Source organism: Astatotilapia calliptera, chromosome 17 (genome assembly GCF_964374335.1).
Source record: "Astatotilapia calliptera chromosome 17, fAstCal68.1, whole genome shotgun sequence".
Classification (NCBI taxonomy): Eukaryota; Metazoa; Chordata; class Actinopteri; order Cichliformes; family Cichlidae; genus Astatotilapia; species Astatotilapia calliptera.
In genome coordinates this window covers 36732810-36753673 of record NC_137438.1, presented here as the reverse complement: position 1 = coordinate 36753673, position 20864 = coordinate 36732810, and the positions used below count along the sequence as shown (strand labels likewise).

The window sequence follows — 20864 nt, the reverse complement described above, 5'->3', positions numbered from 1 at the left end:
AAACACTTCAAGAGATGCCCATTATTAGAAAAATGTTACCTCTAATTTCAAGGCAAGGCAAAGGCAAATTTATTTGTATAGCACAATTCAACAACAAGGTGATTCAAAGTGCTTTACAGAGACATTAGAAACAAAAACAAATAAAAAGCATGATTTAAAATTGATTAAAACAAGCAAACAAACAAACTAACTAAACACACACATTTCACACCTGTTCGCGCGATCTGAACCCTTATCGTAAGGGGAGCTACCAGTCCTTCTGTGGACGAGCTACTTTCTATTTTAAATTCCCTGAATTTAAAATACTCTCTAGACCCAGTCTAGACCCAGCTGGGGAGCTACCCAGAGCTCTAAACCCACTTAACAAACAAACAAACAAACAAACAAACAAACAAACAAACAAACAAACAAAACAGTATATAAAATCAAAACAGATAAAATCAGAACAGTAGATAAAATCAGTAGTTAAATGTAAGTTTTGAAATTTAAGCTTAAAAGTGTGGATTTGGTGCTTTATTCAAATGCAGCTGAGAACAGGTGAGTCTTCAACCTGTTTCAGCTGATCTGAGGCTTTCTGGGAGTTTGTTCCAGATATAAGGAGCATAAAAGCTGAATGCAGCTTCTCCGTGTCTGATTCTGACTCTGGGAACTGATAAAAGACCGGATCCAGATGACCTGAGGGATCTGGAAGGTTCATACTGGGTCAGGAGGTCATTGATGTATTTTGGTCCTAAACCATTCAGAGCTTTATAGGCCAGCATCAGAACTTTAAAGTCTATCCTCTGACGGACAGGCAGCCAGTGTAAGGACCTCAGAGCTGGACTGATGTGGTCCACTTTTTTGGTCTTAGTGAGGACTCGAGCAGCAGAGTTCTGAATGAGCTGTAGTTGTCTGACTGATTTTTTTAGGTAGACCTGTAAAGATGCTGTTACAGTAATCAAGCCTACTAAAGATGAATGCATGGACTAGTTTTTCCAGGTCCTGTTGAGACATCAGATCTTTTATCCTTGAAATATTCTTGAGGTGATAGTAAGCTGATTTTGTTATTGTCTTAATGTGTTTAGGTCTAAGTTTAGGTCTGCATCCATCACTACACCCAAATTTCTCGCCTGTTTGTGGTTTTTAGATGTATAGATTGAAGTTCTCTGGTGACCTGTAATCGTTTTTCTTTGGCGCCAAAGACTATTACTTCAGTTTTGTTTTTGTTTAGTTGGAGAAAATTGTGGCACAACCAGTCATTGATTTCCTCAATGCATTTACCAAGAGCCTGTACAGGGCCTCGGTCTCCTGGTGACATTGTGATATATATTTGTGTGTCATCTGCATAGCTGTGATAGTTTATTTTGTTGTTCTTTATAATATAATTTCAATAAAACAAAAGCAATTTAATGGAAAAGCTTGACATTTCCAAAAAGATTCTAATTTGCTTTCTTGCTAGGGGCCTCTGGAGAATATTTACACAAGTCTCGCATTTGCATTACAGCAAATCTGAAGCTACAGCCACTAGACGGTACATGCTGTCGTACCAGTGAAATGTGATAGAAGTATTTTTATGGAAGCAGTTTATGCTTTTTTGAAGAACATTTTAATCTATGAGTATTAAATGCTGCTAGTATTTCTTTCTTTCTTTATGTATTTTACTTTAGCACTTGCAGAATTTATCCGGTGTAGCAGAACTTCTTGGCACACTGTGCTCGATAGACAGCAAAGATTGTTGTGGCATCCAGAAGGAATGCGGGTCTCCCTTCACCATGTGTGACTCTGCAGTTAACACTTTGTCCTTCTGCTTCCTGGGAACCATCATCATCCAGGACCTTGAGTCGTCAGTAGTCTCAGCAAAAGCCCAGCAGAGACTGAAGAAGTTCAACCTGCCAAAGTCAATAATGGTGCACTTTACACCCCCGTAATTGAGTCTATGCTCACATCCTGTGCCACCATGTGGTACCCTGCTTTAACTGCGAAGCAAAGGGCAGACTGCAGACCATCATCCTCTCTGCTGAGAGCTGCTGCCTGTTCTCTGTACAGGACCTGCACACCTCCAAGACACGGAGCAGGAAACATTATGGCTGATCTCTCCCACCTCGGACATCGTGTTTTTGAGATATATCCTGCCGCCCATCTTAGCCAAAACCTCTCACCACAAAAACACTTTGTTTTCAGCTGCAGCTCTGGCCTTATTAATGATGCCCGAGGCCTCTGCTGGCACAGACTCTATCCGACCTATGGCCAGTCTGTGAACACTCATCTAAGATTGTTACATTAATACAATGTCTGTATTCTTAATTGTTGCACTTACACATTAATGCTCTATTCGTGCCAAGGACATTTCCAGTCGGCGTCTCGCACTTTATTTTTAAAACTCTACATCTCTTTTGTATTTTCTAATGTTTTTTTTATTGTTATTGCATTTTGACTTTTTGTTTTTAATTCACTTTAGTTTCACAGCTTCCACAGTGGATTTTCTTATTTCACTTTAGTTTTTATTGTTTGAACATGTTTTTTGTTTATTTTTTTATCACTTTCACTGTTTCATTTTGTGTCTTTTTCATTATTATTGTATGAAGGACATATGATATAAAAACCCAGTAGGTGTCATGTGACGTTATGTGGTAGGCAGGTTTAGGACCCAAAGGATGGAGGGCAGGGGATTCATGAGTACGCCACACAATGAGCATTTATTGCTTGTTGGTCTCAAATAGCAAATTCCAAAGGGGTTTTTTATTTGTTTTCCTCAAAGTAATTCCAAAGTAATCCAGTAGGAAACAGAATTAGGGAAACACTGAGGCACACACAGTACCATAGAATGAGGCACGACGCAACAACGAAGACAACTGAGGACTTAAACACCCACATTAAATAAGGACAGGTGAAGACACCTGGGGGACAGAATCCAACTAACAAACCAAGGATAGCAAAACTCAACAAACACACATGGGACAAGAGACTATCAAAATAAGAAAAGAAACAAACACACACACACAAACAAGACAGAGACCCAGACAGCCATAGGGACAGACTGGAGAAACAGACAGGGACCACTGAAGGGAACAATAAACATAGCTGGAATGGGAAACGACGGGAAATGACTAAACTAGTGACAGATCCACATATATGATCTTAACAAGGAAACAGAAATGGAGGCTTGAAATGTAAACACTGAGATGGGACACATACAGATGCAGAGGATGACGACTGAATATCACATAACCGAGAAGAACCAGAAAATAAAAAGATTACTAAGGTACAACATGAAGTAACAAAACCTGGAATCACAAGCAGACCATTACTTAGAGAATACGGGGGAAACATGATCATTATAACGAGGAATGAAACAAAACCCAATAAACCAGAATCGAACTCAGAGCAGAGAAACTAAAACCAGAATCACTAGATGACCACAAAACTGACACAAAGGGACTAGAGACCAGTGTTGGTCAAGTTACTTGAAAATTAGTTACCAGTTACGCAGTAAAGCAATAGACCTGTTATCCCAATTCTATTTGTTGCCACTATGCATCATATAAAAGTGAATCAAATGAACTAAATGAGAAACAAAACTTTGGAATATCAGTTTATAGAAAAACCAGGAAATACATAAAGTAACGAAAAAACTCAAAACACTGGGACTTTATAAACCCAGGGGACCTAACAATATCTGCATTTCTCTAAATGTCAAACTCTTTCATAATATGGCAAAGATATTATAGATCATGTCAGGCTTATTTGGACTTAGAAGTTTCATTCGATTTACTTAAAATTTAATTTTCTTTATATTAAACAGGAGTTACATGTTGAAGCCAGTAAATCCCTCAATAGCTTTTTCTGACCTTTAACTCCATAAATTAATGAGTCTGTTAGTCTTATTGTTGGATAAAATTAGCCTGAGACCACCCCTGATTTCATAAATATCATGACTTTATTACTAATACCATTTTCATTTGAAGCACTGATCCTGTTGCTTCCTGAATATTTTTGAATAATCAACAAGGCAGTTTTCTCACTTTGTACTTTTTTTTCTTCCCCTTTGCTCTTTTCTTTCCAGAACTCTCTATTTCTGTCTTGCTCACACACTTGCTCATGCTCTTTTTGACACTTTTGTTCCCTCAAACAAGATCTCGGCGTTCATTGTAAGTGGGAAGAGGGTCATAGAGAAGCCCCGTGGAACTATAGAAGAGCCAAGTAGTCTACAATTTTAAATACAAGTGAACCAAGACACACACACACTCAGAGGCTGATAGCTGTGAATACAAGCCTGATTGTAAGCATTTGTAAGAAAGGACAAAAGAAAGTGTATCTGCCTTTGGTGTCACATGGATTTGATGTCAGTGTGCCTTTTGTTAAGCAGAATTATAGTTATGAGCTTTCTTTTCAATGACAGTGCGTGCGCGACTGTGTTTCTTTGCGTGTCGGGGCATGACCAAGAATAGGCAGATCCTGATGTTTTTATAATGACAACTGATGTCTCATTCAGATAGTCCACCTTCGCCGGGAATATAATGAAAAGCACAGCACAGAAGTGGCCCAGTCTTAATTAGCTGTCTCTTGCCAGACACTGATTGCATATCCGTGTGTCTTGATTAGAGGATTCACAGCGTTTCCTCACACACAGACGCACTCACACGCATGCAGGAAGACGCAGAAGAAGAGATGCTCCTGGCGTGCCTTTCAGCTTAGGTGTTTTTGATAAACTAAAAAAGAGGAACGTGGTTTGGAGCACGATGATGAGCTCAGAGATGTGTATTCATTTAAACACAGACTGTTTTGTGTTGCTTTACTTGATTTCAGGAAACACGAGCATCAGTATACGCTGTCGTTTCACCCATATTGTGCTAATTTGTCATTTTCGTACATATCGTCCCGGAGGAGTTTGAGCTTCCAACTCTATATCACATCTGTCACACACGTGTGTCTGTGCATGTATGCGTTTGTATGTAAGGCACAACTGTGGGATACGTTATTCATCTATTGTAACTATGCAATCCTTTCGATTGCCACCTGCGCATTATTTTATTTCTGTCAGAATAATGATTGCAGCTTTCTGAAAAATAGTGGAGCGAGAGCAGGCATTTAGGAAAATAACGAGCATGGGAATCCAATTCGATGTCCCGCCGGAGGGGACCTAGCTCGGAAGAGTTGTCATAGCGACACCGATCAATACACATGAGTGTCTCATGTGTATTGTTGCCGTGAGACGACACGGTGGAGAGTAAGAGGATACCAACAAGTAAAATGGGCTGTATGGACAGTGATCGAGAGTTTTACAACTTTGTGTTGTGTTTTCCTTTTTCTGTTACACCATCGTTCCACCTCGCGTGTGCTCAGTTACGCTGAATCCCAAAACCAATAACATGAAACTTGTAGGCGATGAAGTGTTTGTATGTTGTTCCTCGTCTGGAAAAATTATGAAACTTTCACCGCTATGTAAGAATCACCTTGTGTTTGTTCAACCGCTGTTAAGGCATCTTTACATTCAGAAGCTACAGGTGTGGGGAAAAAATTCAACCACCTGTTTAGTGATTAGCCTGCCGATCATATACTTTTAGGGGGGCAATCACTTTTTCACACAGGCCTTTGTAGGTTTGCATTTTCCCCCCTTGATAATAAATGCCCTGATGATGTAGAAACTGCATTTGTGGTTTGCTTGTCTAATATTTGTTTGATGATCTGAAACATTTAAGTGTTACAAACACGCGGGAAAAAAAGGAAATCAGGAAGCGGGCAAACACTTTTTCACACCACTAGTGGTCACCAGTGATCACTTACGTACATTAAATCAAATAATCATGTAAATAACTGCTCAGGCCGAGTGTTTTATTACTTTTGGCAGCCCTGTAGTTGAGCAAAACGTATTTACAACAACGTATGCATAAACCTAACGTACACGTAATGTCGCGACTGGTTTTAAAATCTGCGACTACACATAATATATGTACATATATGATTTGCAAGGATTTGAGCGCTATATGTATATATGTTGATAATCAGGGACACTTGCATTTTATATAGTAGTTACATTACTATAATCATTGTAGTAAGATGTACTCGTGTACAGTTATTGTGTAGTGCTAGTTTAACACTTTATAGATACAGGCATGTTTTAAAGTTAAATCTGTAGCTATGCTGTGAGTATTTGTATATCAAATCCTGCTTTTCCTCTTTGCAAAGTACTAATGTGTCATTATGAAATAGCCTAAAATAATGGGACTTGTGTACTGAAGCTGAATCATTATTTAAAGCCAGCAAATGATTTAACAGAGGTGCTGATGAAGGTTGATGATGCTCTCTTTTGTAGTTGACTGGAACCCACACAGCTCAACATTTTTAATTAGCTCAGCTCTTCTTTTATGTCCAATTTGCCAACAACCCCCTGCTCTGCTTTTATTGTTTCATGCTGCCACTGTCGAACCGTAGCACAAAGAGCAGGAAGTCTATGTAAATGAAGTAATTACTTTGGATATCTGGAACTTGAGAGCTGTTAAATGTTATTCTGAAACCACTGAAAATTAGATTAAGGGGTGCAAAGTCAAGTGGAAATATGGAAATGCAGTTTTGTTGGCTGTGTTGTTCGTTAGGTGCGAGTAAGCTGTAAGTCATTGAAAACCTTCTCAGGTGTGTGAGTGGGAACACTGTGGGTCTTTCCGTGGCTTCTGATTTGCTGAAATCAGAGTGTCTCAAGTCCTCTTTGGGTATCATTGGTGCTATTTGTTCACGTGTACTTGAGCAGACATCCATAATTGCAGTCAGCCATTCAGATATCAGGCATTTACAAGAGGATGTGAACAATCCAAAGACACTACTTTGTACATGTTCCGCATCATCGCTCATGCGGAAACAAAACAGTAAAGCGTGTGAATCATACTTAAAATTCGCGAGCTGAAGGCTTTACTGGGATTTTAAGCAGGCTGTTGTTTTAAATCAGTATTGCTTTATTGATTTTTTTCCCCTGTTGCTCTAATCCTTCCTGATCACTCCATCTCTATGCTAATGTCATCTGTAAAGATGTGTTTTTCCCCAGCTTTTCCTTATTGGAATTCTTGTGTTTGGACTACATACAAGCCTATTTAGATTGTGTTTAGTGTTTCATCATACGGCTGCTAGGCTACAATTTAGCATTTTTAAACTCCCCCTAAGAATCACTGCCGGTGTCCAAGCAGCCAAAGAGACTGTAGTGGCAAACATTATTAAATTTGTTGCATTTGGATGAATCAGGGCTTTATTTTTATCATTCTGTCTGCCTTATCCTCGTTGTTACAGTCCTCTCAGTCTTGTGTAGACCCACCTCTGTGTGCTGTCTGGATAAAAAGAAGAAAACCTACATATTAATTTTACATTTCTTTTTCTTTTTTACGCTTTATAGTCTCTGAAACAACCATATGGCGTTCCATAGGCTCTGAGGTTGCAGGATCTGATAAACCCATTTGTAAAACGTATTACTCTCGGCCCGTTATGCACGAGACCAGAGTGAAATAGAGAAGGACTATTTGAATTACATTCACACAGAAGTCCTAGACCCCAGTTCTGAGCTGACTTAATGACTGTGAGAGTCTTTCCCAGCGAGGTGAGTGTCTCGTAGCGGAGCTCATCACATTCCTCTTTGTCAGAAATGTAGGTTCTTTCAAAATCTGTGTCAAATTATGTCATCCTGCGCTTTCTCACATGCACACAGAACGTGCTTTTACTACATCAGCGAGGGAGAACAGAAGATTTCTCTGCTGCAATCCTCATGATTAAGAATTTATCCATAATATTATTATTCGTTTTTCCGTGAAGCCCTCAAACCTCAAAGAGTTTTAGCATCTTACAGACCATAATTTTCCTCTCATCTCGCTCATTTCCAGGTGCAGCAAAGCTTTCAAATGCTGATAATCTAACACTACATTTCCAGGGTCGTCAAACAGCTAACACTCAAAGTTATCAACAAGCTGCCTGACATAATAAGCAGTCCAGAGCAAGTAACCGCAAATCCATGAGGATCTGGGTGGGTGTCCACAGAGCTCGAGGAGAGTAAATGATTGACTTGCATTTGCCAGGATCAGAAAGAAAACTCTACATAAATGGGAGTTGTGCTCTGTTTGCTAATGCATCGGTTACGTTGGCTTGATTAGGTGGTAATATGTTGTTTATGTTGCATGTGTCGCCTTTTTTCAGCCCACATTTTGTTGTATATTTAAATAAATGTAGGTGTAGTTCAACTTTTTCAGTGCCAAAATCGAGAACACTGAAAGTTTTTGGTCGTGCTCGTGTGTGTGTGTGTGTGTGCAGTGGGACTGTTTAAAGAGCATATTTGTTTAGGAGGAGGAGGTACAGTAAATGGTGACTTTACCTTGAAAACCTTATGCAGAGAAAGCGCTTACACGTTAAACACCCACACCGACGTGCATCACCTATTCTCACCTTCCAGTCTTTGCTACAGCTTCTGTGCCCTTCCCAGGAGCAGAAGCTGATTCATGTGTGGACTCGCACACAAACAGCACAGAAACACAAACACCTTTTTGCTAACAGTATATCTTGGAAATGAGGTAATAAAACATGCGAGTGATGTTTTTCCTCCCAGCTCTGCTTGTAAATCTAAAATTCCTGATTTTCTGGAATACATCATAGGAATATCAGCGAATTTGAGAGGTGACAATCACGGATATTAAACAGCTTTGTCTGCTTAATCAAATTTATTAACTTGCTTCTATGATTTGCTACTTTGTTGTGCTTTAGGGCCTTTATGTGTCCGAATGATCCCATGTTGTCAGTGGAATTTGCCCCTTGTATAGTGAACCAGTGCAAACTGGTCCTGGGTGATTGCAACTGCAAAGACTACAATGATGACACGTTACCCTGTCATATCATTGTCAGTTGGCATCTGAGTAGAATAGTAAAATATCAAAATATTCAGTAGAATATCTTCCTGAGATCTCCCAGGTGAGGGTCTTCAAGCATGTCTTGCTGGGAGGCTGCAAAGCAGACCCAGGGCACGCTAAGGGTTCGACTACTTACATCATGACCCAGGTAGGTAGGTAGGTAGGTAGGTAGGTAGGTAGGTAGGTAGATAGATAGATGGAAATATTGGTAACAATATAAAAATATAAGGCGTGTTTCATGGAAACTTGTAGCAACAATACGTAGTGTGTAATCAACTGCGATGAGAGAAAAACATCTCAACACTGGCTGGGTTCATTTTCAGAAAAGAAGCTTTCCGTCTGTCTCCTGTGGTTGACAGAGAGCAAGCAAACAAACCTGACACATTTTCACACACAGAAATACGACTGACCGTGTGTCTGTGCAGGACGGGAGTGGTTTCAGACACATGGAAGTCCCCTTCCTGCTGTGAGAAGGTCACAGTCCCGCCTGAACCCTTATGCGGGATGTCTAGAAACCAGTGCCACTGTTATCAAACAAGCTAAATGTGTTCACTGACTGCTCTTCGACTGTATAGACTGCTCTGATGGTAATGGACTGGTTCTTATATAGCGCTTTTCTACTCTTCTGAGCACTCAAAGCCCATTCACCCATTCGCACAAGCACATTGTTCTAAGTGCTGTAACATTCACACACATTCATACTCCGATGGATGCATCGGAGAGCAATTTGGGGTTAATAGACTAGGGGAAGCCAGGAATTGAACCACCAACCTTCCGATCAGTAGATGACCTGCTCTACCGCCTGAGCTGATGGCAGCTCGAGTAAGGAAACGTGAGCCGTCTTCCTGTGTTTTTCAACTTGTCATTTAACCCTGAAGTGTAGGCGGAAGAATACATGTGGACAAAATACTGTGGTGATGACAAATACGCTGTTGGTGACTGTAATCTCATGTTTTGCTGTATTGTATCATAAACAGAGGCATTCCAGGGAAGAAATGCGGGACCATTATTGTGAAAGCTGAGGAGCTGAACAACTGCAGGGTGAGAAAGTGACTTCTACCTCTGTTTGCTAAATGCTGCATGTGTCCGTTTTCTCTGCATGTTTCACTTTGTACAAGTGCTTAAGGCACTATGGAAAATTAAAGTTACCAATCCAACTTTTTCCTTTTTCCACATAATACTAATGCTTGACTTTTGCCATCTGCCGAGATTGAATAATTTATACTGGCACAGTCTGATATCCCCGTGTCGGTGTTGTTCCTGAGTCATCATAATTAATGTTGGTCCAGGTTCGACCAGGTGACCAGTCACCTTGCTGTGATCTCATGGTTTAGCACCATGGACACACAAAAACCAAACCCCTGTAACATTAACCCCTCCCCTCCTTTTTTATTCCACATCAGCAGGTTTTTTCCATGCTGCAAAACTATGACATCACAACAATGTGAAAGGAAGCATTCCTTCAAAGGTGTGACCCTGTGCGCTTTGTTTCCTTCATAGTATGCTAGCTCTGCTGCTAGCAGAATAAGCTAAATGGATTATGACGGTTATTCGATTCAGCCTTATGAGTCACGATTGGATGGATTTCAGGTCCAAAATTTGTAATGATGCTTCCCCAGTTACAGCAGCTATTTGAATGTCGGTCTTAATTTTGCATGAAAAATGGCGTACCTCTTTTTAGTGTTGGCAAGAAGCTGAACTGGCTCGAGCTCCCTTTGAATATCTGTTTCATGCAGTTCCCGAGCCCACAAAATAGAGAACCGAGGTTAGCAGATTCAATAAAACACAACTGTAGACGATAAGTAATACAGTTTTTGGATCAGTCTATCATCATGTAAGATCTTTTTATTTTTCTTTACAGTTACTTTGTGCTATCATAGTCATATTGAGAGGAAACCCATATTATAAACGATGCTGCAATCAGAATATTCAGCCTTCCACCCTGACTTAATATATTCCTTTCACTCTCTCCTCATTAGGAATCAGTGATGATGCAGTTCTGTGGAAACAAGTTGGACAAAAAGGATTTCTTTGGCAAATCCGACCCCTTCCTGGTCTTCTACAGGAGCAACGAGGACGGCACGTGAGTTCCCGTCTCTTCATTGCTTCGCGCCCCCTTTGCTCCCTCTCCCCTTCCGGGTCTGGTTTAATCCTTCCCTGCATCCAAAGGAAATTGCTTTCATTGATTTGTCTCAGATCAAAAGCCATCCTGCCTGTTTAAGCATTTATGTGAGTGACATGTGGAGACGCTAACATGAGCAACGTGCGCACAGATGTATGTGAGTGTATCTGGAAGCAATAGGATAAGGATTTTGTGTGTGTGTGTGTGTGTGTGCGCGCACATCCGTTTTGTTTGTGTTTTCAATCCAGAGCGCCCCATGAACACTCCTCTCCATCCTGCAGTGTGTTACAAGTCAGATAAAGCCTTCTGCTCTGAGGGTGGGAGATACCAAGTCCACTTTCTAGCTGAGGGACTAATGAAATTAGCTTTTTTTCCCTCTATGTCTGTGTGTTTGAGTATCAGGAAAGTACTGCAGCGTGCACACTCTTCCACTCAAAGTGGCAGGAAGTTAGCTGGATGTCTCTTTAATTGAATACTCTTGTTTTTATTCCTGCTTATGTTTATTTCCTAAATCCATCTTTTCCTTTCTCCTGCTGCTGTTTCTGTGCTCTGCCTTGCCCTGGTGGAGCTAGAGATGCTCGAAAGCACAATAAGAATGAATAAAATGATGTTATATTGTATTGTTTTTTGTTTTATTTTGGGGTTTCTGAGCAACAAACTTGGAAACTCCAACAGTCATCCCTGTGCTACATTTCACTAACATGTACGGAATACATGTGACGTCCAGTTAGTGCAAAATCTTGGAGATAGAGATGCCCCGTCTGACAAGGTAAATTGGGACAGTCAGTTACAATGGGGCTGATCTATACATCTCAGTTCTGTGCTCGCCACACTTTTGCAGCAGCGCCCCAGCTGCTAGAGGAAGAGCTACCGTAGCGTGGAGGAAGCCAAGAACAGTGTGGAGGGACTCGGTGGCTGCAACGCCAGCAGCTTTTCTTAGTGTTTCTGCAAACTAACTGCAAACCTCCTCCTTCTCCGTTTTTCTGCCTCTCGGTTGCTCTCAACATAACAGGTCATCCACTCGATTAATGTTATCCTCACTTCACCTGCGTCTTGTCAGCTCCACTTCACATGTGAGATGTGTGCAGGTGAGCTCAAAGTGAGCCCGAGAGCAAAAAAAGGAAAAAGTAGCATGACCGTAAATGACAGCACTATCTGGTAACCTGTAATGACTCTCCCGCTGAGCTGAAATGACACCAGTGTAAATAAATTAGCAGAATAATGGAAATCAGTCTTCTTTTTATCCATTTTCTTTATCTTGGTACTTCCGTCATATATGTAGTAAGGAATAGAACTTATTGGTCTAGCAGTGATAGCAGCAGTAAACCAAAGCCAGGAAATACTACTCGGACAAACACCATTAAGCTGTTTTGGCTTTACAGTGTTGCACTTTCCTCACTGCCTCTCCTCCTTGTTGTCTCTGCAGGTTTACCATCTGCCATAAGACAGAGGTGGTGAAGAATACACTGAACCCTGTTTGGCAGGCTTTTAAAATCCCTGTTCGAGCTCTTTGCAACGGTGATTATGACAGGTATGTCTCTTTTTTTAGACAGCAGCTATTATGGCAGGTTAAGTACAATGCAGCGACCAAGACGGCCATCTGAATCATCCAGGGGAGTTCTTTTCAGTACGAAAGGCACTCAAAAATGCCATTTTCAGTAATACATGCACCTCTGATGATTTCAGTGTCTGATGGCCTCTTCAGGCTGCGTAGCGCTAAAACATTACATGGGTGTCTGTGCCTTACTTTCTCTCTCATCTGCTTATTTTAGAACAATATTATCTATAGGGGGTTAATTAGAGTCAATTATTGTGTCACTTTTTTATTAGGGTTCATTTTAAATCACAGAAGCTGCCCATCATAGAGCGTTTTCATTATGATTAATTTGTGAGGTCTCTTACTGTAAGCCATGTTTTGGAAATAATCCTGAAATTGATGTAAATAAATGTGACAGTGAAAATATATTTACTGTATTTTGCAAGGAAATTAGCATTTGTTAAATTGAGTACAGTGCGAATGAATAATGCATGATACTGTTTGCAGCTGCCAAGCTTAAATATTACATTTGTCAGTTTCAGCAGGAGGGAAAAGTTGATGAGTGTAGATGCATGATTTAGTTTTCCTCTGGAAAAGTGTTTGGCTGTCATGTTTTATAGTAAGATTACTTCATCAAAGTCGGTGCATGTTTATACATTTGAAAGCAGCGTAGCGGTTTGACTTCTAAATGAAGCCTGTGACTGATGTGTCATCCAAACAATGCTTTTAGAAATATGCTTCATAGTCGCTTTGGAAGAAAGAACATATTATTTTCTGGTGGTCGGGTTTATATTTAGTTTAGTGGGGTCAATGCACAAGAAACAGACTGCTAGAAATGGTTTTGTCATACCAGGATTAAGTGAAGCAAAGATCCAGAGAGCAGCATTTCTTCATTGTCTGCCCCCAGCATTTAGTTTGTACAATTCAGTCCCCACACACACTCACACACACTATATGTTACAAAATATCTGATCTTATTGTTTTTTCCATTGATTTAGAAACTGATGTTTGTTTTCTCTTTAGATTTCTTTGCAAAAAAACTGGCGATGAAACAGTTTAACTAGTTAAGCACCTCAGTACCGGGGGCAAAAGGGACGAGATCGCAATTAATCAGTTATAACACAAGGTCAGAAATATAAGTCTCAACGTGTGTAGCATCCACAGAAACATCTGAATCTCATATAAACCATTTCTACAACCACCAGAAAAAGCAAAGACACCAAACAGTTACGTGATTTGTTGGAGTTAAATGTGCATCAAAGCATATTTTCAAAGGTGTTATATGCTAGAAAATACTTTTAAAAATTAGGCGATGGAAATTAAAATTGTTCTATGTTTGAGTCACAGTACCTTTGACATAGTAACATCTGCAGTAATATTTACACCTCTGATAAAATTCCACAGGTATTAGCTTTATTTTGATACCAACATTGTATACACGGAGTTCGTACTTGCAGAGAAATACTCCATTTAATTTGGGCATTTCATTTTCGAGCAGAAAGCTCAGAAAACCCTGGGGGCCTAACCGGTTAAAGATGAGCTTATTTGAACAAATGGCAAGAATACTTATTCGACCGGAGGCAAAAATGTATGAGTCCACTCCTTAAGATATCTACATATTTTGGTTAGCTGTTTGTTAAAATTTCAGGCAAGCAATGACATTGCTCATGTTGATGTAATCTGTTTGAATCAAAGCAACTCTGCAGGGAAGGGACAGCTTTAAGCATCTAATGTAATGTCTTGTTCCTGTCACACAGGCCTAGAGAACTGCTTGCAAGTATCTGGCAACCAGTGGTCACTAGAGGAAAATGTGTATTTCCTGATCAGTCGGTGAATAATTGCTGGCAGCCGCTAAATCCACAGGATGCAGGCTTAGAGAAATGTCAGTGATCTGCTGATAAACACTGATTTTAGGGAAAAGTGTGCATTGCTGGAGGTTGCTGTCAGCGGCTAGTGTGAAATTGGTCACAAAGTGGTTTACAGTGATGCACCGAAAACTTTCAGGGGATTACTTTGATTGCATTTGGAGTCACCAGGTGAATCATCAGTGCAATGAAAGCTTTAAAACTGTAGTAGTAAAGCAAAGCTTTTGCTTTGAAGGTAAAATGTCTCATTTTCTGCTTTGCTTCAGATTTTGTAACTATCACTTTGCTGACGGTGTCTTCTATATAAAGCTTGGGTGACTGTGGCAATTTGTAAGCAACTAAAGCAACAACTGGGATCATCACAGCAATCACCCTGTTGGTGACAGCCAGCAACTACTCACCCACCAGTTGGAGATACATTTTTCTCTAGAGGACTAGTGGGTCTCAAGGCCTCTGAATCTTTAAACAAGCTGTTTTAAGTCCTCTTCTTAAAAGGCTACCCAGCATTTCATTCAGCTTTCTTTTAAGAAATTGTGAACTTTGCCAAAGATGAGCATGTTAGGGAAATCTTTCTCACCAAACTCATGCACAGCCAAGAGGAGAAAAACTGAAACTGAGCATTTGCAGCACCCTGAACTACTAATATCCATCCATCCATCCGCTTCCGCTTATCCTTTTCAGGGTCACAGGGGGCGCTGGAGCCTGTCCCAACTGTCATAGGGCGAGAGGCGGGGTACACCCTGGATGGGCCGCCAGTCTGTCGCAGGGAGAGACAGACAACCATTCGCACTCACATTCACTCCCAAATGCACAACTATGGGCAATTTAGATTGATCAATTAACCTACCCCCATTAACTGCATGTCTTTGGACTGTGGGAGGAAGCCAGAGTACCCGGGGAGAACCCACGCAAACACGGGGAGAACATGCAAACTCCACACAGAAAGACCCCGACCGTGTCACCGTGCTGCCCACTAATATCTACACCATATTAGTAGTAAATATATGCCCGAATATAAGGAGGAACATTATAGGTCCCCTTTAGAAGTTTTACAATTTAGGCATAAAGACAAAGCTGACACATTTTTGCATAATATCCTCGAATATCTTAAAGAAACATCGCTATGTGTAATTATTTGTTGTGCAACATCTGTTTTACTTTACATCTCAGCAGAAGTCCAAGTGAGAAAGCAGATTAAAGCAGATAAAAGTGTGTGCCTCTCTTATGACAGCCATGTGAGTCCCGTCTCCTGCGTCGACAGCAGCTGTGTGGGAAAAGGGCACACAACAGGGTTTAACATAGCTAAACTAACAGACAGCAGCATCGATCTGAAGTTTGGTCCAGTAAGCTTACTGGATGAGGTGAGACACAGCGTGCCTTATCAATAGAAAAGTCAGGAAGCTCAGTGGACTCGCACACAGAAACACAGACACGCAGGAGTCGAGTGTGTGTTTCTACAGTCTGGGAAAATAGATAACGGGGAGCTCAGACTGGCAAACAATAGGGAACTGTGTCTGTCTGTGCATAGATGCTGTGGTCGGCCTGCAATCACTTGCTCACTCTCACTCAAGCACACACACACACACAAACATGTACATTGAGGCTGTGAAACTGCTGTCAGTTTCTCATCACATCATCAAAGCTCACCGTGACAGGATGTTTCCTGCTGAGCTGTGGCACAACACCGACTTAATAAGACACCCGCCTATATAAACACATGAAAATACATTTATGCCAGACAGATCAGCACGTACTTGTACCTCTCCAGGAGACAACGTTACGCCAGCCAGGAAACACACTCATCATCAGAGTGCTCATCATTATCAGACAGCCCATTCCCACTCCTTATCTTTACAGCTTTCTTTCCTTTAATGTCCATCTGTCTCACTAAGCAGCTCTAAGGCCCATTAATGATGCTTTGCATTTCCACTCTTTCTCATACTGGGAGATAAAAAGGATGGAAAAAGTGCAGCTTTGGCTTTGATTTCCAATTAGATACTGCAAGTTTAGAAAGTGGTACAGCATGCGTGCTCCCAAACTGCTTTTCACTGTGAAAACAACAGCCTTAATCGACTGGGATTATATGAGTACTCATTCTCTCCAGCAGAGTGTTTTTTGCTTCCTCTGTTTTAATTTGCTGTTTGTTCTATGCCCCACCACACACAAACACACACACCCTCCATGTGTCACTCCCTTTTATCAGGCAGAAATAACCCTCATATTGCAGATATTAGTTGATGGCATGATAGCGCAGCATTATCTGCCTCCTGCAGACTGTTCTGTTTTTATTTATTTTTCTACCAGCTTCCTCATAAGCTACAATAGGATGCAGAAAATAGATGTATTTGGAGATGAGGTGTACAGTGACAGGCAAACAGTGTGTTGGAATAAAGATAAGCTGCAGAATGGATCTGCTTCCACTAAAAGCTCCATGACATCGAAGAAAGAAATTGGCATTCTTCTGGTCTCGGTGTACTTCATCATTTTGCAACATTGTGTCTTACTTTTTAAATATGTTGCATGGTGCAAATAAGCATTTTAATGCCTCCAGGAGTATAAAATTTAGCTGCACACCAGCAGAAAAAGTTGTTTTGTTAACCTGATTCTAATCTGCTCCTCCCCTAACAGAACAATCAAGATCGAGGTGTACGACTGGGACAGAGACGGCAGGTAAATACTTATAGTAACAAGTCATCTGTCGTGTAAGCTTTTACATTACAGGCTCCAGAAGCTCACTTCACTCAGCTCACGTAAGGTGTAAATACTCTACAGCTAAAATAATAAATGCTGGCATTCCTGTGCTGCTGCTATTGCTTTTAAAATCAGATTTACAGACATGTATTTTTGCTGTTTATATTACATGAACATTTTCAAATGGTACAAACTTCAAGGCCTGTTGGACTGAATTTTTTTCAGGGATATGTAGTTGTGTAATGCTACAATTGTCATGTGTGGAGTGTGAGTGAGGTGGACCCAAGAGCAGACACGGGCGAGGAGATGGGACCGAACTTTAAACAAAAACCGAGCCTTTTATAGCTGATGTCAGAAGGCAAAACAAAAGCAAAGACGAGTGCAGGGAAGACAACTAAACTGGAAAACACACTATGAAAACCTATGATACTAATTACTGTACAAGACTATGAAACAGTGATTAAGCTATGACACTGAAGACTAAGTCTATGACTGTGACTATGAGAACCGTGAAAACTGTGACGACGACGAGACATAACTGGGAAGGTTACACCGACAACGTGACACTGAACACAGGAAGAAAGAGGACTTAAATACACAAATGAGGAGATCAGGGAGGTAGAGACACATGAGGAAACAGCTGACAAGAATGAACATAAACTAAGCACATAGAACATGGAAACAAGACTTTCAAAATAAACAGGAAACATGACAAGACGCAGACATGCCACGAACTTGACAACAAGAACCACAGAGACATGAAACATGACAGGTAGACACACAAAACAGGGAGACTTAAAACAGGGGAGAAGACACAAAACGATCCACAAACAAACGACTAGAACAGCAACGTAGGCATCGTAGAAATTAGATAAACTAAACTGAAACTAGAACACAAATTAATAACAAAATACGCTAAAACTCAAACACTGGGTCACACGACCCTGTACCATGGCAACAATCATACTAGAGACAACAGTGGTTGGAGACCACGAGATGACCACATTTATTGTTACATTTTGCAGTGAACGTCAATCCTTTTTCCTTTGAAATCGTTGCTTTGAAAATAGCAACAGGTCTGCAGCCACTCGCAGCCAGTTGCTATTTTCAAAGTGATAAAATGCGATAAAATGGCAATAAGCTGGAGTCATTCTGCTATCTTTTGCTTTCTGTTAATTATTGTTCTTAATTATTTGCAAACATTTGCCAGTTGGTCTGAGAGTGACTGCAGACAGTCTAAGTTGGATGTTCCTAATGTTAAGATGAGTTATGAACACATTTCCACCTCCATAAAGTTGTTATGAGAGGGGAAAATGATGGTGGCCCTGAGAGGCCAAACGGACTGCAACTTAAAACACTGGCAATAAGAAAAATGCTGCAAAAGCCCACAAAACACAACGGAAATAGGAAACAACAGATTTCCAAAAGCACAAGGGAAGTGTTTCTGGGGAGACAATAACCCGACGGACCAGTTGCAGGAACCAAAATATGCTAAGAATTGCATCGGGAGACACTTAAAAGAATTGGAGGATCTATCGATTTTATGAGGAAAGAAAAGATGAAAGGTAAGCGTGTTAGCTTAACTATTAGCCTAAAAATTCGTTATCAGTAATAAATGAATCATGATAAAACACGACTACCATATTTTGGTTCCTGCAACTGGTCCGTCGGGTTATTGTCTCCCCAGAAACACTTCCCTGTGCTTTTTCCTATTTCCGTTGTGTTTTGTTTGCTTTTGCAGCATTTTTCTTATTGCTGGTGTTTTCTTAAGTTGCAGTCCGTTTGGCCTCTCAGGGCCACTGTAGAAAATAGCTATAGCTTTTGATTCCTTCTCAAGCTGCAAGCTTGTTTATTTCTTCTGTTAAGCTGAGCATTTTAATATGGTCGTCTAAGGTGATTAACTGGGCTCAGATTATCTTAATTGGTGTAAAGGTGGGGTACAAATCAATATCTAATAAGGTGTTCTGCACAAGCAGTTGATCAGGAACAAGACAGAAAAGATCAAAGTAATAACTGTTAAAGCTCTGCATTTTTACATTTTTCAGGATAGTTTTCCAGAACTGCTGAGTGTGACTGTAAGGCTTTCAGGGCTTATTGTACAGATATTAATCTGATATGCGCTGATAACCTCAGTGCTAGCAATCACTGATAAACAGACAGCAGTGCCTCTCCTTATTACTTCGTGTCTTGATTGCGTTAACATTCAACATGTCAGCTTCCTGCACCCAGTTAATCCCTAAGTCACACATAATTAACAGAAGTCTATGTTTTCAGTAGGTAAGAAAGCTGAGTACACGATCGTCAGCGATTGACTGCTTAATGACGAGTCTGGATTCTGGCTGCTGGCATTCAGACAGAAAGAAAACGCAGCAACATTTGTCAAGCTGTAGTTTAACAGGGAGTTATTTCTCTATTCTTTGTACTTTGGAATCTATTCAGTGTCACTCCTAATCTGAGCCATAGTGTGTTGGTGTATCTTTTTCAGTGGGGAAGAAATGCTGGCAGTGATTTTTGTCCATGAAGTGTTTTAATCCTGCTTTAATCCTCCGTAACAACAAACCTCCTAATTGTTGCTCTGAGGTGTATATGATGTTGTTTTTTTTCTGGGATTCTTATCATTTCATGTTGATTTAAAAACTTCAAACATAAAATGGAATCTTGTTAAATCACAAGACGACAACTTCTTTTGCCTTTTTTTTTTTTTTTTTTTTTTTTTTTAGGTTTTTTGGCTTTTTAATGATCTCTGGATTAGAAACTAGAAAAATTACATTAAAATTAATTGACAAGATTGAAGTTTTTTCAAGCTCTCTTTCTTGTCTCCTTTCTTCTTCATTTCTGTTTGTAGTCATGACTTTATTGGAGAATTTAGCACCAGCTACAGAGAACTATCCAGAGGACAGAGCCAGTTCAACGTCTATGAGGTGAGTTTTTCCTGCATGTATAGGAATGTTAGTGTATTTAAATTCAAAGCTGAAGCTCCTATGGAGACCAGTGTACAGGTTTTACAGTGTGTTTTGGGGGTTTTTTTTGTCTGGAACCTTTCTGCTGAAGTTTAACCTGTGTGTGATGTCATGATACCAAAAATGTAATTAGTTCCAATCCAAGGACATTTACAGCATTCTCAATGCTCAATTTTGTACTGCAAAAAATACACTGAACTTTAAATAATGTAAACAGTAAAAAAGAGAAACAACTGTACAGAACAGAAAGTGTTAACGTTCTACCAAGTTTCCTACTAATGGTTCTACAAGATATAACATTAGTTACACTATGTTAGCTTAAGCATTTATATAATCTTAGCCATTGCTAAAATTTTAGTCTAGTGAACATGAATGATTTCACAGTAATAATGCCAGCTGTCTCAAACACAGGATATTGAATGTTAAAACAAGCTGAATCTTCCTTTGAGCAGATCTAGTTACCAGACTTTTAAGTGACAATTTTGTAAGGTTAGACTAAAGCAGTCGTAGGTGTACACACTCCCCATCAGTTCCAGAGGAACTGCAGCCTCAGTCAATATACTGAAAGAGTACAATTATGTTTTCTGAATTTGGTTTTCACTGAAGTCAAAATGTATCGTAAGTGTTAGGGAAAAATGAAGAAGGGACTGACTCTAAGCCAGTTTTAATAAAGCCAGTAATTTGAAGCTACAGATTTTCACAGATACAGTTGATGTTGTTGCTGATAGCATGAACTTTGCAGTAGATGGTATATATCGCACGCCATTTTGAAGCCTTAAGTTCAGCATTATATCTATCACTATATTTGTGCTGTTGCAAAAAATGATGACATTGAGA

General features: G+C 40.2%; 1 protein-coding gene across 2 annotated transcripts in view; it reads left to right on the top strand.

The window, feature by feature from the left end:
* LOC113009780 (copine-8) overlaps positions 1-20864 on the top strand; it is a 107268-nt gene that overhangs the window by 53443 nt on the left and 32961 nt on the right. For both annotated transcript variants that reach the window (XM_080291971.1, XM_026148311.2), the window contains exons 7-11: positions 9830-9893; positions 10832-10935; positions 12401-12505; positions 17005-17046; positions 19913-19988. In XM_080291971.1, coding sequence (XP_080148097.1) covers positions 9830-9893; positions 10832-10935; positions 12401-12505; positions 17005-17046; positions 19913-19988 — 391 coding nt within the window. The remainder of the gene's footprint in view (positions 1-9829; positions 9894-10831; positions 10936-12400; positions 12506-17004; positions 17047-19912; positions 19989-20864) is intronic.